Source organism: Pholcus phalangioides, unplaced genomic scaffold (assembly GCF_987345545.1).
Source record: "Pholcus phalangioides strain wild (caught in Gottingen) unplaced genomic scaffold, Ppha-v1.0 ptg000019l_1, whole genome shotgun sequence".
NCBI lineage: Eukaryota > Metazoa > Arthropoda > Arachnida > Araneae > Pholcidae > Pholcus > Pholcus phalangioides.
In genome coordinates this window covers 3,056,904-3,083,378 of record NW_028301612.1, presented here as the reverse complement: position 1 = coordinate 3,083,378, position 26,475 = coordinate 3,056,904, and the positions used below count along the sequence as shown (strand labels likewise).

General features: G+C 36.4%; 1 protein-coding gene across 1 annotated transcript; it reads left to right on the top strand.

Moving 5' to 3' along the window:
* The first annotated feature begins 16,233 nt into the window (after positions 1-16,233).
* On the top strand, positions 16,234-21,420 carry LOC149071118 (uncharacterized). Its single transcript, XM_089248087.1, has one exon. It carries the CDS (start codon positions 16,234-16,236, stop codon positions 21,418-21,420), a length of 5,187 nt encoding a protein of 1,728 aa, XP_089104213.1.
* Positions 21,421-26,475: the final 5,055 nt, after the last annotated feature.

The window sequence follows — 26,475 nt, the reverse complement described above, 5'->3', positions numbered from 1 at the left end:
GTGGTGTAGCAGTAGTAGGTAGGGCCTCAAAAAATGGCTCGGGGATCCATGATGTTCTTTAGTCAGCCACCTCGTTGGGCAATTTGCCTGTTGTGGCGTTGTATTTGTATTTGACAGGGTGCCCCATAATAAACTTCTACTAAAACTTTCAAACCTTGGTCTAAATGTTCAACTGCTTAAATGGGTGGAGACCTTCCTCATTAACCTCAGCCAGTTTGCCTCATTCAAGGGTCAAAACTCCCCATTTGTTCATGTCAAGTCTCGCACACCGCACCTGTCGCGCCATAACACACACTATTTCTAATTTATATAAATTATCTACCCGACTCCATAAACCGCCGAATCAGACTCTTCGCAGATGATTGTGTCATTTACAAAACAGTGCCCAATATATCCGACCAAGAATCTCTCCAACATAACCTTAACATTATTTTCGAATGGTGCTCAACCTGGGAATTGCCCCTCAATTCCTCAAAAACCGTTTTTATGAAAGTTACCCGTAAAAAAATCCCCCCCCCCGATTTCCCTTACTCAATAAACAATTCTTTGATCTCTGACGTTTCCCATCATAAATACCTGGGCATTATAATCTTTTCCTATCGCCGCTGGAATCGTCACTTTGATTGTATTTTTAGTAAATGTCTCCAAAAACTTTTTTACCTTCGTCGTATCCTGGAAAAACTCCCTCCCTTCTCTCCTATGCCTGGGATCTCTCCCCCCCCCCCCATACCCAAACCAACATAGACAAATTTGAATCTATTCAAAATAAGTCCAATCGCTTCATTTTTAACTGTTGCTCTTCGTCTGTCTCCATATCGGAGCTCAAGCGCCAACTCAATATCCGACCGCTCTCCTCCCTTTGACTTATTTCTCGTTTCACTTTCCTTTTCAAAATCCTCCATGGGTTAGTGAATATCGACACTTCCAACATTCTAATTATACCCTCAAATTTCTCTGTTAAACTCAACCATTCCCAAAAATTACAACCAATCTTTGCTTCTTCAGATTGTCACAAATTTAGCTTCTTCCCAAGAATATTATCGACTGGAACAACCTACCACCAAATATTGTAGATTGCACTATGATTCCCGAAAATTTTCCTGTATCATCTCAATCGTCATTTTCGTCATACATAACTTCCGCATCCTCTTGCATAGGCCTCGGCCAAACAATATTGAATAAATAAATAAATCTATTGAAGGGTGATTTTCAAAGAAATGGAGATTGAACATGTCAGACAGACTTCACTGTAGCTCATTTCTCTTACAGGATGCAAAAATATCGTTATAACCATACCATTACGCATAGCGTTCGTAAGCGCGAAACAACATGAAGACATCACTGAAGTCATCTTGGCGTAAAAAAATTACCCTTGGCGCCAAATGTGGGTCGTATTCTGCATTTTAACCAAATCTTCACTAATGAAAGTATTTTTGAGCACAATTATCTACAAGTACTTACCATGATGAATACAGGTTACTGAGTTGATATAAAACTATTATATTATATATTTACTTTATATATATGACAAGCTATTGATTGCTACTATGAACTGCGTTAACGCTTGAGGTTCAACGGTGTTTATGATCTATATTTCAGGTTTTTTTATGCCTATTTGCTTATCAGCATTCGCAACAATGGTCTATTCATGATTTTCGCCGTTGTTCAGCATACCGGTATTTATCATAAAATATAGGAATTGTGTGGTTAATTAATACGCTTGTAGCGTGAGTTGGGACTGATTTTTGCGTGATAGAGTGGGGGTATCTGCCCATGCCGGTAACATTTATGGGGATCCTGAAATTCGGACAAATATTCGCTGACATATCAAACATCTTCGACCCTAGTCATGGATGGGGGGGGGGGGGGTCCTCAACGCCTGTTTGCACAGGGGCCTTTAAATGATAGTTGCCCCGTCAATATAAGTAGTTCTGATTATTGAAAAACATTGGTCGGGGTATTCTTGATTAATCAAGTCAAGTCAGGTATTGATTTAATATGTCTGTGATGTAAAGAGTGGAATAACGAGCTTTAATAAAATGTGTATTCACGAGCAAACCTTCTCAAGATGTCGAGACCCACGAACTGCCCATATGGCTGCCGTTCACAGGAGGGAGTGGGGCGGGAGGGGGCTCGTGATGATGAGATTAAGTACTATGATTTTCAGAATATTTGTTAATTGGTGAGCACTCACTTCCGGGTATGTATAGGCCTCATCCTGGTGACCCATGATATTGTTTAGACAACCCTGATTTTATATATAATTTTATTGAAATAAAATTATTCTGATTTATTTTTATTGGAAATTTTGCTTGTGAGTTTCTACTGTAACACAAATATGAGTTTCATAAATTGAGTATAATCTCTCTGAGAGAGCTGTTGTCTATTCCTTGGAAAACTGGCCCTCTGGTCATTGATGTGAGCATGTATGTGAAAAGATTCTGGAACAAAGAGGAAAAAAAAAATTTTGGAGTCGGTTCTTCTTTTACGGGGGTAGTCATTCAGAGAGGAGAAACTGTGGGTATAGACTGAAAGCAAAATTTCCACCCAAAAACGTAAGGTAGAAGAATTCAAGGATTATTTCAGCAGAACTCCTTGAGACCTTGTTGGAATGTCGATTGTTGAAGTGACTGTTGAAGAAGAGTTGTTGAAGTGATTGGTGCTAAAACCTATTATTATCGGATATGCTTTTTGAAGAAATTATTATAATGGTATCAAGTAAAAAGAGCCACTGTATATTGCCCAGGGCTCATCTGTGATTTATGGGGGACCCTAGGTACTAAAGAAGTTCTCGTAGAAGAGAGAAATATTTATGCTCAGAGACATTTGGTCAGTCAAAGAAGATGTGTTAGAATTTGGGGGAGGGGTAGACAAACATTCCACATGCCCACACAGAAAAATCAAACCCATTAATTCTCTCAAGCCTTTATGTTCTTCTGGTAACCTTTATCTCTGGAAACTGTATCTTATTCAGATTGGAATTTGAAAGCTTTCGAGACAAATGCCCTCTTGCCCACTCAAAACTAATCAGGCAGAATATTTCTCGAACCTCTATCTCTCACTCTGGTATCCTTTATTTCTTGAATCTCCATCTTTTCCTGGTTCGAATTTGGGGCCTTGGACAAATTTCCAAATTTCAGAAAAAATAAGTCCGAGTATTTATCGAACCTTTATCTTTTTATGGTAACCTTTATCTCCCGAAATTTTATCTTACTCTGGTTTGAATAAGATAATGTCCCACTTGCTCACACAGAAATATAAACCTAGTATTTCTCGAATTTTTGTCTTATTTTGATTCGAATTTGGGGCCTTGGCCAAATAAATGTCCCATTTGCCCACAAAAAAGAACCATCAAAAAGTGTTTCTCTAAGATTTATCTCTTTATTTTTCTTTTTTGGTAAAGATTAATTCTGTATTTATTCACATTCTCTTTAATTTTTCATGGCGTAAAAACAAAAAAAAATTCGATATGGTTTGAGATTATTTCGCGACTTCTTTTTTGCAGAACTCTGTATGCTTCCTATTTTGTGACAAACTAGCAAAAACAGTTAACACACTAACAAGTTGCCCTTGAAATTTTGTCATGTTAGTGCAGGTGTTCTTGAATCAAACTAATTGGCCAGAATAATGATGAGAAAAACAGGCAAAATTTCAGTCCTGCGCATCCCCCTCACGAGAGACAAAAAACTACGAGTCACCCCTTACAAGCGAGTAGGAAAACATGTCGCAGACATTAAAATGGTACGTTCTCTGGCCATATTTTGACAAGGGCACCTGAAGGAAGTTCCGGGTTGCCCCCATTCCCCCACAAACCGCGAGGGGCTGGCTTTTGTTTTCGTGGGGGGGAATCGGTTTTCTCTGTGTGTTGACATTTCATATCTCCATGGATACACCGAAAACCCCCCACATGTATCGACATTGCCTTACTGACCCACTAAGGGAGAAGCTCCATTTTTACCCTTTTCTGGTGGCGTTTTGTAGGGGTGTGGGGTGTGAAAATTGTTATGTTGCTCTTTGGCGGTCAAGGACGCGAGGTAGAAGGCTTCCTGGTTCGTACCAAATGAGAACGTAAGTGTTGCTCTCTGCACGGAGCCAATTTTTCCCAACAGAATTCGGAGGTTGTTTAGATGGAATCGACCGACCCCCCACTAGTGCTCTTACACCACTGGCCTCGATATTTGTTGTTTGTCGAAATCATTGCGGTCAACATGTTTGTTGCTCTAAATATAAGCATAACAGGACCGATATGTACATTACTGGACAGCGAGAGAGCTCAAAAAATGATCATTATAGGCTACGGTAGCAAAAGTGAGAAAATATGATATTAATACTTTATAGTTATGTAAAATTTAAGATTTTTTTTGGGAAAAAATTGGTAAGGAAATTTTAAAACACGATTTACATACAAGAAAATTTTCCATTGATTTCATCATTGAGAGACTGCGACTATTCATCTATAAATGCACCTCTACGGGCACTCTGATTATCTTTCTGAATGGTTATGTCGTTTTCAAACATGAGAGTTTTATACTATACTTTTGTTCTTAGGAATACTATGAAGATCATAAAAAAAAAAAAATTGAATAGAAATTAGTTGATTAAAAACTCCTATTTTTGTGATTTGTAACTTCCATGAGATTCCCATTGATAACTTAATCGGTACAACGGTGTTTAAGATACGGTGTGTATAACATTCAACTTTGAAGAATGGATACTGACTTTTCCGTGGTTCAACTGAAATTTTAGTGTTGTTTATCAGACTCACAGTGTTGTCATTTTGTGTGGTTTCTACTCTCTCTGTTCAATCAATTGGAGGGAATTATGAGAGAAAAAGGTTTAAAGTGTTTGTGAATATTTTTGAAGAATTTGTGGATACCAATGGTGTTTAATTTGAATGTATGGATATCTTTCCAGGGTAAGTTTAAGCATTATAATTTTCAATTTTGATTTAAATTTTTGTAAGGCCGGGAATACACTATAAAAGTTTGATAAAAGATCTTAAACGTATCGGTTACATTCACGCTTATTAGTTGCATTTTTCAACTTTTATAAAATGACTTTTATCGAACCTTTACAGTCTGACTCGGCCTAGAACACATTTCTCTCACTTACACAGTGGCTCTTTAGTGCTCTCTTTAGTACTACGTGAATCTATTCTTTCGGGCAAAGATGTAAGTCAAATTTTAAACTGGTGCGCGTGAACACATTATGCGATCTCGTATTTGTGTTTTCCGGACAGTATTTACGTTCAAGCATTATATGAATCAGCTTTGATGGGCGTGTAAGGCCAGGATTACACTATAAAAGTTTGATAAAAGTACTTTTATAAAACTTGAAAAATGCTACCAATAAGATCATTGGTTGCATTTGCTCGAATGTAACCTATGAGCTTTATTGGTTGGCTGACTGACTGACTGAGGTAGATACATTTTCTCAGGGCGTACCGAGTCTTTAAGACTCCCATATTGGTTGGATTTTTCGAGTTTTATAAAAGGGATTTTCAAACTTAAAGAAAAAACAACCAATAAGGCCGGGATTACATTATAGAAGTTTGATAAAATCCCTTTTATAAAACTTCAAAAATCCATCCAATAAAGCTCATAGATTACATTCGAGCAAATGCAACCGATAATCTTATACTGGTTGAATTTTTCAAATTTTAGAAAATTTTATATAGTGTAATCCAGGCCTCAGTCTGATGGTTACATTCGCTGGAATGTAACCGATGTACTTATTATTTGACTTTTTCAACTTTTACAAATGAACTTTTGTAAAACTTTTATAGTGTAATCCCGACCTGACGATCAATTTCTCTTTCAAATCAGTTCCACTATGGACCACTTGTATATTATAAATTTTATAGAGAATCGGTACAATAAGGAAAAATATTGTCTTTTAACAGCGCATCGGTACGTTTTTTAAAAGGTGTCAGATTGATAAGAAATCCCCTTCAATCATTCGTCAGAAATCGATGTGATATGAATCGGTATAATTTCATCAGAGATCGGTTCGTCACAGAATTAATTATGCGTTTTTAAAAGATATATCGGATTAATATCTTTCATATCATTCGTCAGAGATTGGCTTTCGATGAATCGAAACAATTTCGTTAGAGATTGGCTTTCGATGAATCGAAACAATTTCGTTAGAGATTGGCTTTCGATGAATCGAAACAATTTCGTTAGAGATTGGCTTTCGATGAATCGAAACAATTTCGTTAGAGATCACCTCTTCAATGAATCAGTGCAATTCCGTGAGAAATCCGCTTGATAAAGATTCAGTACAGTTTCATGAGAGATCAGCTGTTGGCAGAGAATCAGTACAATTTTGTCAAATACCGGCCTGAGAAGGAATCGGTACAATTTTATCAGAGATCGACTTTCCAATGAATCGTTATCTTTCTGGAAGGGATTGTGTCGGAGAATCGCTACGTTTTTTTAGAAGATCATCGGATTAATAAGAGGAATCAGTAAACTTTTTCGTCAGAGAATACTTTTCAACGAATCTCTAAACTTTTCAGAAGAGAATTGACACACTTTGTTGCAGAGATCGGTTGTCGAAGGATCGATGCGTTTACAAAAGGCATTGGATTGACACGAGTCATCAATACATTTCCGTCGCACATCGTATCAGAAGTGAATCATAGTATGATTTTCAAGAGATTCAAATCAGTTTCACTATGGATAGATATCGGTTTCAATCCTGAGTGACGATGGATTGAAAATGATTAGGTACGCTTCTCAGGTAGCCATTCAAAAAAAACATGATTTTAAGCAGAGATTGGCTTGTCAATACAATACGATTTCTTTTCTGCGGAAATTGACTCGTGAATTGGTTAAAATTCAATTCAGCAATCGGCTAATGAATAAATATATTAAGAAATCAATACCAGTTTTTTTTTAGCACATATTGACATGGGAAATTGTTCGAACAGCAATTGGCTGACCAATGACTCAATGCGAATTTATAGCAGGGATTGACTTGTGAATAGATAAAATATTTGGCAGCGATCGTCTTGTCATGGTTTTTTAAGAAAAGATTGATTTGTGTGAATCAGTAAAATTATGGGTATAACGATCGGCTTGGCAAAATTTTACTAGATTGACTTGCAAAAATTTTATGCAGTGATCGGTTATTCATTAAATCATTACGAGTTTTCAGCAGAGATTGACTTGTAAACCGGAAACATTTTTGTCTGTTAATGAATTGATACGATCGTTTTTTTTAACAGAGATTAGCTTATAAATCGGTAAAGGTCTGTGCAGCATTCGGTTTTTCAATGAATAAATATGATTTTTTTAGCAGAGATTGATGTAAATTGGTAAAGGTTTTGGGCAGCGATTGATTTGTAAACAAGTCGATACGAGTTTTTAGCAGTGATTGTGACCTGTAAATCGGAAACGATTTGGACAGCGATCGGCTTGTCAATAAATCGATATGATTTTATAGCAGCGATCTGCTTACTAATTAATTGATAAGGCTTTATAGCAGAGACCGACTTGTTAATCGTGTTAATCGATACAATTTTGGCAGGGATGGGCTACCATTAAACCACACACATACACTTCATCCATATTCCTCTGCGGAACTTCTAACGAATTGGTACATGTTGGAATGTGTCTGTGTGTGGGTGTGTAGTTAACCTTCCGTGAAGTTTGTTTCTGTATAATGTTTATTAGTGCTGCATCAATTTTTCTAACTATGCACGAAGTGTAATGATTGAATAGTATACCGTTGTAAGCCCGTTGCTCACTGCGGCGAGACTTTTTAACGGGGAGATCGGCTCACACTTGTGATTCGAAGTTGGGAATCACAGAAAACCAACTTCAGCTGACCAGCAGCGATGGGCTTGGGAATGAAGTGATACGATATTGTAATGGAGATTGATTTTGTAAATTGATGACGTGGGTGCAAGAACCAGACAGCTCCACCTTTTTCCAATTTTCACTTTTTCATTCATTCCTATGAAGGAAAAAATCCTCTATTAATTGATGCAAGAGCCATACAGCCCCAAACGGTAGCAATGGAGATATAAAGGGGGAAGAAGCTGTATACTGGTGTCTCATACGGTGCAAGAAACACGACAGATCCTGGAGCTGTCTCCCCACCAAATTGCCTTAATGTTTGGTCGCTTTGTGGCAACGCTTTTCGCGTTGCATTAGCCAGTCGCTGGCGTCCAATGATGGTGACGTTTATGATGATGATTTCTCAGCACATTTTAAGTGAGTCAATGAACAGTATAATAATACCGGTTGCTTTGTAAGTGATTCCAAGTGGTAAAGTACTTTTTAACCACAGAATACTAACTTAAAAAGAAAAGCTGATAAAAACTACATGTTAACTGTCTATACTTCTACGTCTCTGTGACGTAGAGTTGGTATTCTAGGGTTAAAAAATAGACCAAATTTCATGATTATTTTAAAATCTTTCTCTAGATTTTTAGTGATAATCATGAAATTTTGATTTTTTAAGTATAAACTTACTACAAGTTACCTCTTGTAACCATACAGTTTTAATGTGTTGAGAAAGAGTTTTTGGGCGGCATCTACTAGGATTTTATTGGTAGGCCTCACCACAAAACTCTCGTGTTGGGTAGAAAAAAAATCCAGACAGCTCCATTTCCTTTCTCAATAAACAAAACGCCAGACAAAAGGGTGGAAAAAGTAAAAATAGTCTGCGATAGAGCAAGGCATTATCAATGCTCTACCCGAAATTGATAAGTTTACGAAAACGTTAAGTATTTTTTGAAAGTGTATTTTTGTCAGTCGTGAAAAATTTAGAAAATTGGAGCTGTCTGGTTCTTGAACCAACGTCATCAATTGGTAAAATTTTCGGCAGCGTTCAACCTGTGAATGAATCGATACGATTTTGTAGCAGAGATTGACTTGGGAATTGGAAAAAAAGTATGAGCAGCCATCGGCTTGCCAATGCATCGGTAAGCTTTTCTTTTTAGAGATTGTCGAACTGTTTACATTTCATTTAGAGTCTAGAATAAAAATCGGAATCGAAATATTAATTAATAAATACAAATTTTACTCTCTTCAAGAATATTCAACAAATATTCACATATTCCCGTTGTTTAATGAAGAGCAAGGCTAAAGTAAATAAATAAACAACTAACTGCGCAAACAAAATAGCGATGAGAGAAACCTTGAAGAAAATCAAAGATAAACAGAGAATAAATGAAGGGAACATATCATAATTACTTATACAACATTACTCCTCCATTTATTACCATAATTATCTTTTATTAGTTCGTATAATATACGGAAACATAATGAGTTATTATTTTATTTTAAAAAAAATTATTAAAATTTGCTTTTGTACACAAACACACGAATCCCGATCCAGACAAATGATATTAAAGATAAAATTATTTCAGAGACGAAAAAGAAATTCAATGTTAAAAAAAACCATATTCAAAATTTAATTTGAGAAATAAAAATAAATTCTAGAAATTTTGAAAAATGTGAATTTTTCTGCTGGGAAATATTTATAAATTCTTTTAAAAAAAGTGAATGGAATGTGCATTTTATAAGAAATGAAATTTTGATTATACTTAAAAATATATGTATGCAAAAATTTTTCACTTTTTGGGGTTTCCTTTTACCAAAATTCATGATGAAATGAACGAAGGTTGATTAAAGAGTAATTAATTATTCTTCAACATAAATCCCGCGGACCCGATGCGAGAAAACATTTAGAACTAAAGAGAGAAGTAATTTTAGAAGTAAGGAAAAAGTAATTTCCGAATTGGTGGAAACAATTATTTCGCAATTCATGGAAATTCATAATTAATGGAAAATATTTCCAGAACTTTTGGAAGAAATATTTCCAGAACTTTTGGAAGAAATATTTTCAGAATTATTGAAATGAAAAATATTTCTAGAAATAATGAAGATTCATATTTAATGAAAAATGCTTTCAGAAATAATGAATATTCATATTTAATGAAAAATGTTTTCAGAAATAATGAAGATTCATATTTATTGGAAAATAATTTCAAAAATAATGAAGATTCATATTTAATGAAAAAAAAATTTATAATTAATGAAGATTCATATTTAATGAAAAATGTTTTCAGAAATAATGAATATTCATATTTAATGAAAAATATTTTCAGAAATAATGAAGATTCATATGTAATGAAAAATATTTTCAGAAATAATGAAGATTCATATTTAATGAAAAATATTTTCATAAATAATGAAGATTCATATTTAATGAAAAATGTTTTCAGAAATAATGAAGATTCGTATTTAATGGAAAATACTTTCAGAAATAATGAAGATTCATATTTAATGGAAAATACTTTCAGAAATAATGAAGATTCATATTTAATGAAAAATATTTTCAGAAATAATGAAAAATATTTTCATAAATAATGAAGATTCATATTTAATGAAAAATATTTTCAGAAATAATGAAAAATATTTTCATAAATAATGAAGATTCATATTTAATGGAAAATACTTTCAGAAATAATGAAGATTCATATTTAATGAAAAAAATTTTCATAATTAATGAAGATTCATATTTAATGAAAAATATTTTCATAAATAATGAAGATTCATATTTAATGAAAAATATTTTCATAAATAATGAATATTCATATTTAATGAAAAATGTTTTCAGAAATAATGAAGATTCATATTTAATGGAAAATACTTTCAGAAATAATGAAGATTCATATTTAATGGAAAATACTTTCAGAAATAATGAAAAATGTTTTCAGAAATAATGAAGATTCATATATAATGAAAAATATTTTCAGAGTATTTAAAAGAAATGTTTTCATAATAATCAAAAGAAGTTTTTTCATAATAATCAAAAGAAGTTTTTTCATAATAATCAAAAGAAGTTTTTTCATAATAATCAAAAGAAGTTTTTTCATAATAACCAAAAAAGAAATGTTTTCACAATTAATTAGGATCACTATTTTCCGAAAAAATAATCTCAGAATGAATAAAATTCTTCAATAATGTAGGGCATGGGTTTCCAACTGGGGTTCCACGACAGTTTTTTAGGAGGGGGGTTCCTCATGATCAAACGCCATAGAGAACCCTTAAAAGTCCAAGAACCAGGACAGCTTTTAAAGAAGAAAAAATTCTCTTTTACTGATACTCGCAAAGGTATTCTTTATTTTGATTTATATCGAGATAGACTCGTTACAAAAAAAATCCGACCTCTTGGATAACAACTTAGAAACAGTAACATTGAATTTTTTCACATCGAATTTGATTGAATCTGAATTTCAGAACCAGAAGTTCCAGAAAATCATGAATGTCGTGTTCCGTTTCATCAGCAAATTATAAGTTCAACGAGTAGATAAGTTATTTTAGAGAAATGTTTTATCCACTAGAAGTTTGGATTAAAGAAGTTTGGATTCTTGAATTTAAGAATTTACGTGTACTTTACGGGACAACCAGGGAACATGAGTCCCATCCGGGGACCTCATTTGCATAGGGAAATCCCTGACAAGATCTGATACAATCATAGACTAAAGATATAAATAGACAGCGCACGCTATTCATAAAACTTACCGAACGTGAAGAAAAAATGAGCGGTATTGTCGGGGAAAGAACAGGTTCTGCGCTATTACATTTGGCTCGTTTTCGCAGAACATAGTGGTTTCGTGTATGTTGTTGTAACGAAATTTGACTCCATCAAGTTGGTGAAAACTTTCCTTCATTTGTTCAATGAATTTCATTCATTCTTTTGTAAAATATTTAGGGAATGTGGGATTTGAAAAAAAAATCAATTCTATAATATAAACAAATATTGAAAAACTAAAATTTTTTATTTTCCAAAAGGGATAATTCCTAATAATTTAAGACTTTTCAGTTTTTAAATCTTATTATATATATAACCTATCTCTTATATATACAGCCTATTTAATTTATATTTTAAAATCTTCTCATTCACTTTGTCACTTTTAATTTCGAAAATTTATTTTAACTAGGGGTTATTAAAACAAAAAATATCTTCCAAGAACATTAAAATTACTCTAATCATATATTTATTTTGAGTATATAATGCATCATATTATGTTATGTAATGTAACACATTCACACTCATACCATATTCAGTCATGAAATATTCAAGCAATAAGTAAGTTTCATTTCCAACATTCCTGAAAAACCTTTTGTAACCTTATCACACCAAAATGTAAACACTTACGTATAATATTTCAGGAATAAAATGAATTTTTCAAGAAAATTGCAATACCTCATCGTCAGTACTTTTCTAAATTATAAGAAATGAAATTTCGTGTAGCGCATATATGTAATAATTTAGAGTACGTAAATGTATGTTACATGTGACATATGTGCAACCTCTTCGCTCCAGAAGTATACATATGGGAATCTTCATTTTTTTTAGGCATTAAGTAGTTTTTAGAATGATTCCTTTTTCAAGTTAACATCTGAAGTACACATAGTGACTTCAGATCTTAACTCAGGTGGTCCTAATAAAGATATTGACTGAAAATTAAATAATAAATTAATTAACACTAGAACCGCGGAGTGGGTCAATTTGACCCAAATCAAACTTCATTTTCATTTATCTCGAAAACTTATAAGCAGATGTTAAACAAATTTCGTGACTTTTCATGATATGATATGAATATTAATTCACGAAAATTTTATTATCTTCACATTTCGTGTTTCGGAGCTATAAGCACTTATACCTAAAACCGCGGTTTGGGTCATTTTGACCTAACGTACTATTCTATACGAAAAAAGGGGTGTAGAATTTTCTTGGAAGTGGTTACCCTTTCTAAAAAGTATTTCTAAATGTAGATAAGGAATAATAAAGGTAATACAATTCATTGTCAGACCAGATTTTTATCTTTTTCAATGGAGGAATGGCACACACAGAAGTAGAGCTAAATATGTTTTTTTCCTTTGTAAACTTGAATACCTGGAATTCTGATGGGACTCAATAAAGATTTTGGGAGCGTAACTCTAGAAAAAACTTGTAGTTGAAATTTTTGTAGGCAAACAATGTCACAGAAAAAGAATAAAATTCTGGCCTGTACCAAATACGCTTTGAATGGATTTCCAAATCTCGGGAAGTATCAGCGTCCAACGAATCTCTCTCTTTCAGAGCACATAGTGATGCAACTGATCAAGCCATTTGAGAACAAGGCCAGAAATGCCTCAACCGACACTTTTTTTCACTACACTGAAGCTGGTTCAAATGCTAAACCCAAAAGGTACGAGCTTAGTAGAGACGGTGAGACGAAATCGAAGAGCAATATTATCTGACGCAATAAATATAGTGAAACAACAGTTGTATGTAACAATGATGCCACAATGACAATTTATCAAGGAAAGAACGATATAAGCTTTTTTTATTATTCAGCAAGCTTCATCTGGCAGTCGATATTGGAAGTAGTTAGCCCGAAAAGCTTCCACACACACAAACTATTTCACACTACAATTCAAATGTGTGACGATCAAATGCCCAGAAAATGTTCGGTGAAGATGGCATCACAGACGTTTCTGCAACATCCTGGATCTCACTATAAAAAATTCCCATATTTTGTATAGAACAGTACAGAAGGCCAGAACTATTTTTCGAAAGCAGTTCCTCTAAAATCTTATTGAAGAGCTGCGTTCATCATTCGCGTTGCCCTTGCGCAAAAGGAAACGTTCGTACGCTCTTGATCATGTAAATGTGCGTTATCGATCAAAATAATAAGTGTAATAAATAAAAATATATAATCGAGACTGCTGTCAGGTAACATAAAAATATGTGGAAACAAAACTGTTAATTTTTGCATGGGCTGTGCAACTTCAACATGCGATTAATGTGCAAGATGATAAAAAGAAAATTTGCTCAACTGCTCATCATAAATTCCACTTATCAGTAAGAAATCAATACTTATTTGACAGAATCATATCATAGACTTTCTCATACTTAATTTGAAGTGCTTATTTCAGATCTTTGTCATATTATGGGATAACTGAAAAATGTTTTTGGACTGAATAGAGTAAATAATGTATACTAAATATGATTTAGTATACATTAATCGAACGTAATTACGTAATTAATTAATTACGTAATCGAACACGGTCCGTTGAGAGGGAATGGCATTTAAATTAATTTTACAAAATTCATAAATTATTAATAATAATTAGCACGTGGTCCACCTGCCGTATTGTGGCTCGAACCGTATTGAACAGGCATAAATTTTGTCATACTTCTAAAGCGCTTCATCATCTCTTTATCAAATATACGTTGCAATTCGATAACTTTGATCATTTTTCGAACTTTTTTATTGCTATTTTTGTTTAATTAATGTAAATTAATATAAGTAAAGGAATCAAGTACTGAAATTCCAAGACCCTCACATGGGTGTGGCTGACAGGCAGGATTGTCTTAAGAGCATGATGGGCCCCCCCGAGCGAAGGGATTTTTTCGAGGCCCTACCTGAAAAATTCAACTACGTCTCGTTTTTCTGAGGCATCTCTTCTCTTGAGGCCCTTCGGGTACGGCCCGGGGTGAGGGAAGCATGCGTTAAGACGGCACTGCCTAAGGTTCGCACCAGGCGTCCTCTTTTTTCAGTTTTGAATCTGGTAACCCTATCTGAAGACCACATAATCCGTGTTTTCACTTATTTGTTCGACCATCCGTATTGTCCGAATGTTTTTGTGGAAAGAAATAATTATTTTTTTTCTACATAAAATCGATTGTTGCAAATGTACGAATTTTGTTATCAAAATTTTCGTCTCATAAAAAATTTTTATGCCAGAAAATAACAAAAAGAACTCTCTCTTTTCATCATCGCACGAGTTGCCTGAAATTTCGAGATTAGATGGCAGCACCAACAGTGTATAAATCAAGCCTCCATCGAGCTTATATTACTGGAGAGAGTATGACATCAGCGGTCTCCGCCTTGGCAGTTCTGAGAACATGAAAGAATAATTTCAGCATCGATGAGATAATTCCAAAATTAATGAAAGAGATAATTTCAGCATTAATGAAAGAAAATATTCCAGAGTTAATGTAAGAGATAATTTCAGCATTGATAGAAGTGATAATTTCAGCATTGATAGAAGTGATAATTCCAAAATTGATGAAAGAATTAATGAATAATAAAATTTATGAAAGAATTAATGAATAATAAAATTTATGAAAGAATTAATGAATAATAAAATTTATGAAAGAATTAATGAATAATAAAATTTATGAAAGATAATTTCAGAATGAAGGAAAGAGATAATTCCAAAATTAATGGAAAAGAGATAATTCCAAATTTATGAGATATAATTTCAGAATCAGTGAAAGAAATAATTTCAGAATCAATGAAAGAAATAATTTCAGAATCAATGAAAGAAATAATTTCAGAATCAATGAAAGAAATAATTCCAGAATTGATGAAAGCAATTACTCCAGAAGTAATAAAAGAAATAATAATTAATAAAGGAAACAATTCCAGAATTAATGAATGAAAATTCAAGAAATAATGAAGGAAAAAAAATCCAGAATTGATGAAAGAAATGATTCCAGTATTAATGAAATAAATAACTTAATCTTTTTTCACCTTTGATGAGTTCTTTATCCTTTTCTTTAACCTTTAAAACCCAATATTTAGAGACCGAACTGTACATTTCAATGTGAAAATTACCAGGCGGAACATTGTTTTCGCCGAGTCACGCCTCGCATTTGATGTCGCTGCAGTCGCGGCGGTTGGAAGCAAAGCCGCTTGAAAGTTAATGCAGTTAATGCAGCTTTGGTTGGAAGCTCCCTCCAGTAATATAAGTGTCGCGAATCAGTGTATGAGTGTATGTGCGTGGGAGAGAGAAGATGTTTTTCTCATATATTTTGTGGTGTCAGATTTGACCCAGACGATTGTGACGTCATTAACGAAACCCCTCTCCCTCTGTGTTTTGTTTTTGCTTTTCTCTCTCTCTGTCTGTAGTGTACAAGATATAGTTGAAACGATGCTTTCGGCTCGAATGGAAGCAGTCTTTTTTCGAATGTGCTAGAGAATTTGTACAGTATGTATCATGTGTATTAAATAATATTTTAATCAAGTTCATCCTTCGTGTCAAAAGACAACTGCGTTTGTTTCTCGGGTAGAGATGCACAGTTGAAAGAAATTTCGAATGAACCCTTCATAACATTTTTTGGCGCCCGAACAGGGACACGGAGGACATCGTGAACTTACGAACACAGATACATAGTGCTTTCTTTTTTTTTATTTTGAGTTTCGCTGAGCCGACCATGGAAGCACTGAAAGTAAAAAGAAAATCTCTTCGCACGTCGCTAACGGTAGCAATGAACGCTATTGCAGAAGAGCTGCAAAAAGACACTTGTGATTCAGAAAATCTTCAAGTTCTTCTCAATCAGATGTGCAATAAATTTGAGAGATTGGATTCCGTCCAAACAAGCATTTCTGAACTGTTTGAGGAAGAAGAATTTGAAAGAGACTTCCTTCAAGCTGAAACCTACCGTGATCGATTTCTAGCTCTCAAATTGAGACTAGAAAACAAGGTTTTTTCACAAGGAGCGAAATCGCAAGTCGATGACGATAGCGTGGTGAGTGTAGCTGCTTCTACAACAAAGCGAAAGTTCAAGCTTCCGAAACTGGAACTAAAAAAGTTTTCTGGGGATGCCAGAGAATATCTTGGATTCTGGAGCCAGTTTGAAAAAATTCACGAAGATCCAGATATCGCTACGGAAGACAAGTTTCACTATCTCTCGCAGTGTATGGTTCCGAATTCTCGAGCTTCGCAGGTCATCAACAGTTTTCCAATGACAGCGGAGAACTACGAAAAGGCTATTACGCAAATGAAGAATCGCTTCGGTCGTGAGGATACACTAATCCAAGTTTATGTGCGCGATCTTCTTCATCTTGTCTTGAGCAACAACAGTGGTTCCAGGAAGGAGTTCAAGCTCGCAAATCTATACGACAGCCTGGAGACAAAATTACGATCATTAGAGACTCTAGGTGTCACTGAGGATAAATTTGCAAGTATTCTTTTTCCACTAGTTGAATCATGCCTTCCTGTGGATATCTTGAGAGTTTGGGAAAGAGAGCGAGGAAAGATAGAAGGTAAGAGTGACTTGGATTCTATCTTAGAATTTTTGAGAAACGAAGTGATATCGGAAGAGCGAGTTGCTTTGGCTCATGCCGGACTTGGCTTTGAAAAAACCAAGAGACCAAACAAGCTCGTCGCTGAAGAGCTTTGTATTGCCACAGCTAATGAGTTAATGGTCCATCATAAGATTGATAAACAACGCATGCTTAAAAAGACTGACGAATCTTGTATATTTTGTGGTAAATTTCATTCGTCAGATAAGTGTTTTAAGACAAGCTCACTATCATACGATGAAAAGCGAAATTTGATTATGAAAAGGGGAGCTTGTTTTGCATGCCTTAAGAGAAATCATATCTCGCGAAACTGTAGAGCCAAAATCAGATGTTCTAATTGCAATAGAAGACATTTGTCAGTAATGTGTCAAGGAGACTTTCCCACTGAGGTTAAAAATGTAGAATTAGAAAGTACTAAATTAGAGAAGGGAGATAACGTACTGACAAATCAAGCAACCGATTCTGATGTTTTATTGCAGACTCTGATAGTTAGAGTAAAGCATGGTGATCGAGAGAAATCTATTAGAGCCATCATTGATACCGGGTCCGAGAGAACATATTTGAAAAAAGATGTCATTGATTTTTTGAAACTTGACAGTTGTGACGAGATTAAATTGGTCCATAAACTGTTTGGTGGTGTTGAGACAAAAGAAAAATTACACCATAAATACAAAGTTCATGTTAAGAGTCTTAACAACCAATGGAGTTGCAATATGTTCTGTTTAGATCAGACAAAAATATGTTCCGATATCAGGAGTATATCAAACGGTCCATGGATCAGTGAATTGACCAAATGTGGTATTCATATCACTGACATGGAAAATCTATCATATCGCGTTGAACCCGATATCAAATTGCTTATAGGTGCAGATATAGCTGGTAAATTGCTAACGGGAAATATTAAATCATTGAAAAGTGGTCCAGTTGCTGTACAAACCCATCTGGGATGGACTCTAATGGGAAAAATGCCCAGAGTAATTGAGAAAAACACTCCAAATCATGCTTTGTTAACAACATCGTTATTTCTCAATGCTTCCTGTACAGAATTATGGAGATTGGACACTTTAGGCATCACTGATCCCGTTGAGTCACAAACAACATCTGAAATCCATGAGCAGACAATACAATATTTCAAAAATACCTTAAATGTTGATTGTGATGGAAGGTATGAAGTTGCATTGCCGTGGATATTGGATAATTCGCATTTGCCCACAAACAAAGGCTTGGCAGAGAAACGACTTTCAACTACTTATAAGAAACTAATTGTTTCGAATAAAACTGATATCTATCAGGAAGTTTTTGATTCGTGGTTGAAAGAGCAAATTATCGAAAGGGTGACTGACGAAAAACAAATGCAGGTTCATTTTCTCCCGCATAGACCAGTATTCAAGGAATCGAGTGAGACTACAAAAGTGAGACCTGGTTTTGACGCATCAGCTCACGTTACTGGGTCTCCTTCACTGAACGACTGCTTATGTAAGGGTCCAAATTTAATCGAGATAATTCCAACGTTATTGAATCGCTTCCGGAAATTTCCTATTGCAGTAACCTCTGACATTGAAAAAGCTTTTCTACAGATTAGTGTTAGAGAAAAAGATAGAGATTATTTGCGATTTTTGTGGAAAAGGGATAAAGATCAGATAGTTGTGTACAGGCATAAGCGTGTAGTGTTCGGAGTCAATTGCAGTCCTTTCTTATTAGCTGCTACACTGAATCATCATCTTGACAAGGCTCCTGATGGCCTATCCACTACAGCTAGAACTCTGAAAGAATCTTTTTACGTAGACAACTGTGTGTGCAGCCTGAACTCAGTTGATGATGCGAATAAGTTTATAATAGAATCGCAACTACTTCTTTCATCCGCAAAATTCAATCTAAGAGACTGGAGGTCCAATCATTCTCTTGGTATTATCACTACATCACATAGTACGGATCCCGTTCCAGTTCTTGGCCTAAACTGGGATTCAGAGAATGACCTACTTTCCTGCAGAGTCGAGCTACCGGAAGAAGAGAAAATTGTAGCTACGAAACGAGTTTTGCTTTCATTGGCAAATAGAGTATTCGATCCCATTGGATTTACTTCACCGGTCACTTTGCTTCCTAAGTTAATTTTACAAGAGTGCTGGAAGCTAGAGTTGAAGTGGGATGAAAATTTACCCGACCATTTGGCCAAACAATTTTGGAAATGGGTAAAAGGCATACGATTGATTCCTACTATTAGTATACCGAGATGGGTAAATCTAGGTCGATTTACTGATAAGAAAGTCAGTATTCACATATTTTGTGACGCAAGCAAATATGCTTATTCTACTTGCATTTTTTTGAGAATCGAAACAACGGACTGTGTTTCAGTGAATTTCGTTCAATCACGTACCAGAGTTGCTCCGTTGAAGAGCATAACAATTCCTCGCTTAGAACTTTTAGCATGTTGTATTGGGGCGAGATTAGGCAGCACCGTTATTTCTGACATGGACATACCGGAACTGAAGGTTTACTATTGGAGTGACTCGACAACTGCTTTAAGTTGGATCCAAAGAGATGTACACTGGGGTGTATTCGTTTATAATCGTGTACTTGAAATAAGAAAGTTGACTCATATAAACGAATGGAGGCATATCGCTGGAAAACAAAATCCTGCTGATCTCCCCTCAAGAGGTTGTTCGGTTGAACATCTATTAAATCTAAGATGGTGGGAGGGACCAGCATGGTTGAGTGAGCCCGAGTCTACTTGGCAACGGGTTGTCGAATTGCCAGATGAAGAAGTTGTCAATTCTGAAAAGCGAAAAGGTGTATTGATTGCACATAATGAAAGTTCGAAACCAGATAGCTGGTATTACAGGTATTTTTCATCGTACTTGAAAATAGTACGAATGCTGGCTTGGATTCTAAGGTTCATCAATAATTTGAAAAAATTGGATGTTTCGAAAGAGTTGGACATCAACTGTTTTGAAATACAGCGCGCAGAAAGAATGCTTGTTATACTGATTCAGAAGGAAGCATTCAAGGGTTTCGATGATGAAAAAATACGAGTATTGAGGCCAGTCGTTGATGAATTTGGTATAATCAGAATAAAAACGCCAGTTATGTACAGAAAAGACACCAAAAACTTCAGATATCCAGTCCTTCTGCCTTCGGATCATCCAGTTGTACATACCCTGATTTCGTGGAAACATAAGGAACTTCTACATGCCGGAGTTTCTCTCTTGATGAGCAGTTTACGTGAAGAATATTGGATCATAAAAGCAAGGAAAACGGTTCGGTTTGTTGTTCAACGTTGTGTGACATGTAAGAGGTTCAATGCACGTAAAGTAGAGTCTGTTCCTATAGCCTTGCCGGAAAACAGAGTGCAAGACGCAGCAGTATTTCAGATAGTGGGAGTTGATCTGGCCGGTCCATTGTATCTGAAAGAGGGCCAGAAATCATGGATCGTGTTATATACATGTGCGGTGTACCGAGCTGTACACTTAGAGCTTGTGACATCACTATCAACTGAAACCTTTCTCCAAAGCTTGCGACGTTTCATTGCTAGGAGGGGAAGACCATCCACAATCTATTCGGACAATGGAACAAATTTCGTTGGAGCGAATAAGGCATTCTCAAGCATTAACTGGGATGAGATCTCTGCTGCAGTGGCTATTCAAAGGATTAGTTGGAAATTTAATCCTCCTACTGCTGCTTGGTGGGGAGGATGGTGGGAGCGGTTGATCCAAATGGTAAAACGCATCCTAAGAAGAGTATTAGGACGAGCATCTCTATCCTACGAAGAGCTGATCACAGCACTCTGTGATTGTGAGTCTGTTGTCAATGACAGACCTCTTACGTATGTGACAGACGATGTTGAAGATCTGGCACCGTTGACACCATCGATGTTCCTGATGGAGATACGATCATCAAGCGTTGCGGACCTGGATGCTGTGAATACCAAAGAGTTGAATAAAAGAGCCTTATACCGACAGAAGTTGCGAGATTTGCCAAGACAAAGATTTCGTTCAGAATATCTGGGACAGTTGCGTCAACAAACGTTCCGTAGAGGAAAAGTCAAGTCTCTCTCTGTTGGTGATGTTGTTCTCGTAGAAAGTGACAGAAAACGTTCATACTGGTCCTTGGCTCGTGTGATAGATCTGATTCCAGGGAAAGATGGTCACACTAGACTTGTTCGAGTGAAAACGGACACTGGTGAACTTCTGAGACCGATTCAGAGGCTTTACCATATGGAGATCGAACATAAACTGGAAGAACAATCGCCCCCGGATCCAGTTTTGCGAACAAAAAGCGGAAGAAAAGTGACTGTTCCTGAACGTTTGAGTTATAGTTAAATTTTATTGCGTACTTTGTGATGATTTTTTTTTAATGATTTTGATATTTTAATATGCTATTCGGAATTTTTTATATTTTTTTGAGAGTTCATGTCATTATGTTTCGGGAAAACTCTTTATCATTTATTTTGGTAAGTATTGTGATATATCTGAATATTTTTGTGAAAATTTTATGCAATTAGTGTAATGTTTATTTTGATCTGAGAATATTGAGTTTAATTGGCATAAACTCAAGGTGGGAGGATGTCGCGAATCAGTGTATGAGTGTATGTGCGTGGGAGAGAGAAGATGTTTTTCTCATATATTTTGTGGTGTCAGATTTGACCCAGACGATTGTGACGTCATTAACGAAACCCCTCTCCCTCTGTGTTTTGTTTTTGCTTTTTTTTCTCTCTCTCTCTGTCTGTAGTGTACAAGATATAGTTGAAACGATGCTTTCGGCTCGAATGGAAGCAGTCTTTTTTCGAATGTGCTAGAGAATTTGTACAGTATGTATCATGTGTATTAAATAATATTTTAATCAAGTTCATCCTTCGTGTCAAAAGACAACTGCGTTTGTTTCTCGGGTAGAGATGCACAGTTGAAAGAAATTTCGAATGAACCCTTCATAACAATAAGCTCGATGCAAGCCTCGGAATCTCGGTCGTCTGCTTCTCTCCAGGTTCCTTGTTTTGGGCGTCTCCTTGTGTCCTGAAAAAATTACTGAACTGGCAGTTTGAACTTCCAGTTCTGTTTGTGAGCGTAGCTTGTAGGGAACCGAACAAACCGTCTGTCGTCTGCTCATTAAGAGGTTCTTCGTTTTCGACGTCTCCTTATGCTCAGATAAAATAACCGAACTTTCAGTTTGAATTTCCAGTTCAGTTTATGAGCTTCGTTTATAAGGAACTGAGTGGAATAAAGAATATAGTTTTTTTACTTTAAACTTCTTCATCACCACGTGAGTCACTTTTAAATTTGACATTAGATGGCAGCACATTACTATAAAGTAGAGTGTGGAAAAATTCATTTTTTACGATCTTACCTGTCGTCTGCTTGTGTGGAGGTCCTTTGTTATTACTGAACTGGAAGTTTGATCTTTCAGGTCTGTTCATAAGGAACAAAGCTGAATGAAGAATTTAGTTTTTTATGCCCGAGCTTCGTCATCACCACATAAGGCACTTCCGATTTTCAAAGTACCAACAATATTTTTAAAAATGAATGTCTTAAAGTATTCTAGAGCAGCGGTTCTCAACCGGTGCTCCGTGTGACACTTCCCATTGGCTCCGCGGCCACTCGAGAATAATAAAATATATCAATAAATTCGATAAACAAACAAAAAAGAGGCCTAAAGGGTACCGCCATATAAATGATATACTAAAAAGGGCTCTTCGAGTTAAACAGGCCTCCGCCAGAGAAATTATTCACTGAATAGGTCTCCGCGAGTCAGAAAAGGTTGAGAACCGCTGGTCTAGAGCCTTGTTTCCCAACCTTTTTTGTCCCATCGCTCCCCAACGCAATCTCACCCATAGGATCCTATGTTATATCCGTAGCTTCTACCGCCCCCTGGAACTTTCCATCGCCCCAAGGGGGCGTTGGCGCCCACGTTGGGAATCACTGGTCTAGAGGTTGCGTTTTCATTACATTCTATTTAAATAAAATACTTGCCATAAATTCCTCATTCTGAAAAGCATATTTTCTTCAAGTTGAGCGAAGCTCGAATAAACTCACTAGCTCGCCAAATCTTGCGGAGACGTATATTTCAGTTAAAAGTTAATAATAAAACTCATTACTTCAATCATTTATTACCAAAAATTCTATTAAAACATTTAATAATGGCTCACGACATTTGAATTTTACCAAAACTTGGAACTTTAATTGAATAAAATCCAAAATGGAATAGTTAAAAACTGAGACTACGTCAGAAATCCATTGAATCGTCAATTTAATATTCCAATTTTTAATTTGTAAGAAGGGGAATAAGCAAAAAAGTGTTCCCTTGTGAAAGGATACTGGTCCCCCTTTCCTAAACCGTTCAGAACATCCGAAAGCTGCGCAAGTGTTGGCCATTCTAATCAAAAATAAGACAGCGCGTGTAGATCGTCATAAGAATAGCCATAAGGAAAGCATTACCAGCGAGATTCCCTGACCAGCCTTTTGACCGGAGTCACGTGACTCCGGATCTTTGCTTCACATTGTAACCCCTCGCGCGCGCTCTATATTCTTATTCTCTCTCTGTGGATACAATGGTGGTGACAATAAATATGTAAATTGAAAGGTAATCCTAAGCCCTCTTTCATTTTTTCCTGGGGCTATGGTGCTGTTGAGACGGCAGTAGAGACATATCTTTATTTTGGATAGATATTCCAAAATATGAGTTCCGTAGGACAGCCTCGTTATCCTCAAGGGTTCCGCGAAAAGTTTTACTTTCGAAACCCTTGACCTAGAGAGTGTGTGCAAGCAGATGATTGAGCAAAACAGTGTGAAAGTATGTGAGTGACCAATCTGGTGAGTTAGGTGAAAACAGTGACCTAGAAGGTGTGAAAGCATCTGAACGACAACGTAGTGTGACTTAGAGAGGCATATTTACGGTGTGTGTGTGCGGGGGGCTAAGCTCCAGGGTGGCTAATTTGGATTAATGGAAAGACAAAACGATAAATCTGCCTCCGGATTGGGGGTGGCTGCGTGTGGTTCCTCACTGTGAATAAGGTGACCATGCGTCCCGTATTTCGCAGGACGCTCGTGCTTTTTTCCTGTTCTGACTTTTTTTTGAAAAAATATCCCCTATTTTTCAATTTTTAAGTCAGTTTTCTTGAATTTGTTATTTAATCAAAAACATTGATACAAATAATTTTCAACGGGTTTATTATTTGTATTATTGTAGTTGGAAATATCACCCCTCCCATAGATCCGCGCCTGCCCATGCGTTAAAGCGGCCCTGGGATTAATTTATTAAAACATCAAACTCTTCCTTCTTCAATTCAGAAAAAAAAAAACTGAATGTGTGAAACTTTACATAATGCCTGATGAAATTAATAAATACTAATAAATATCGTCCGTTGAAAAAGCAGCGTATAAAAAACGTATACATACAGTCGAATCCCGATATAACGAACACCAAGAAACTGGAGAAATCGTTTCGTTAATACGAAATTTCGTTATAAAGGAATTCCAGGTTACCTAGCATTGTTCCTGTATAAACTTTTTTTGGGATTAGAAAAGTGTTCGTTAAAATGAGATTTTCGCTATAACGGTATTCGCTTAAACGGGGTTCGACTGTATTAAAAGTTATATTTCGGTTGGAAAATAATTCCTCATTGTTGGTGGCGCCATCCGCTGTAAACATATTTAAGGAATATAGCTAAGGTGCATTCTCATGAAGAAGTTTATAGGAATTTCTGGTATAAATCTAGTTTTCAACGCTTTCCTCTCCCATTTTTGAGTACTTAAATGATGAATAATATCGTGACATCGAAACTTCTGGAACTTCTGCTGCCATCAATGGAAATTGCTGATGCCTGGTTAAAATTCGCTGCAAGTAAAATATATATATGTATATAAACTGAAGAGACAAAAAAACTGGTTCAGGCATGCGTATGCAAATAAAAAGATATGGAACCAATCAGAGTACGGCGCTGCGGTCGGCAACGCCTATATAACACAACAAGTGTCTGGCATAGTTGTTAGATCGGTTACTGCTGCTACAATGGCAGGTTATCGAGATTTAAGTGAGTTTGAACGTGGTGTTATAGTCGGCGCACGAGAGATGGGACATAGCATCTCCGAGGTAGCGATGAAATTTGGATTTTCACGTACGACCATTTCACGAGTTATGTGAAATGGATCGGAAAAAGATCATGCAAGAACGGGACTGACGAGAATCATTAAACGTGACAGACGTGCAACCCTTCCGCAAATTGCTGCAGATTTCAATGCTGGGCCATCAACAAGTGTCAGCGTTCGAACCATTCAACGAAACATCATCGATATGGGCTTTCGGAGGCGAAGGCCCACTCGTGTACCCTTGATGACTGCACGACACAAAGCTTTACGCCTCGATTGGGCCCGACAACACCGACATTGGACTGTTGAGGACTGGAAACACGTTGCCTGGTCTGACGAGTCTCGGTTCCAATTGCTTCGAGCTGATGGACGTGTACGGGTATGGAGACAACCTCATGAATCCATGGACCCTACATGTCAACAGGAGACTGTTCAAGCTGGTGGAGGCTCTGTAATGGTATGGGGCGTGTGCAGTTGGCGTGATATGGGACCCCTGATACGTCTAGATACGACTCTGACAGGTGACAGGTACGTAAGCATCCTGTCTGATCACCTGCACCCATTCATGTCCATTGTGCATTCCGGCGGACTTGGACAATTTCAGCAGGACAATGCGACACCCCACACGTCCAGAATTGCTACAAAGTGGCTCCAGGAACACTCTTGTGACTTTAAACACTTCCGCTGGCCACCAAAATCCCCAGACATGAACATTATTGAACATATCTGGGATGCCTTGCAACGTGCTGTTCAGATTAGATCTCCACCCCCTCTTACTCCTACGGATTTATAGACAGCCCTGCAGGATTCATGGTGTCAATTACCGCCAGCACTACTTCAGACATAAGTCGAGTCCATGCCACGTCGTGTTGCGGCACTTCTGCGGGCTCGCGGGGGCCCTACACGATATTAGGCAGGTGTGCCAGTACACCTGCCTAATATACACTGGTGTAAGAAATTAAGAGAATTTGCAGACTTGGTCGATTATCTCTAGAAGTACTGTACCGATTTTAATGAAATTTGATACGTACATACATTGATACAATACAAAAAAATAGCCATTCAATAATTGTAATTGGAGTCGGAAGGTATGAAACAGCGGTTGCAGAATAAACAAAAAAATGGGTTAATAGGGGGTATGTTCCCCTCTTACAGATATACAGGTCTGTCAAAAAAATGGGTTAATAGATGGGGGTTAATAGGGGGTATGGTCCCCCCTTACAGGTCTCGCAGCGTGATTTCATACTTGAAATAAGGCAGTTTATCATTTCCTGTGGCAATTGGTCCCACTCGTTC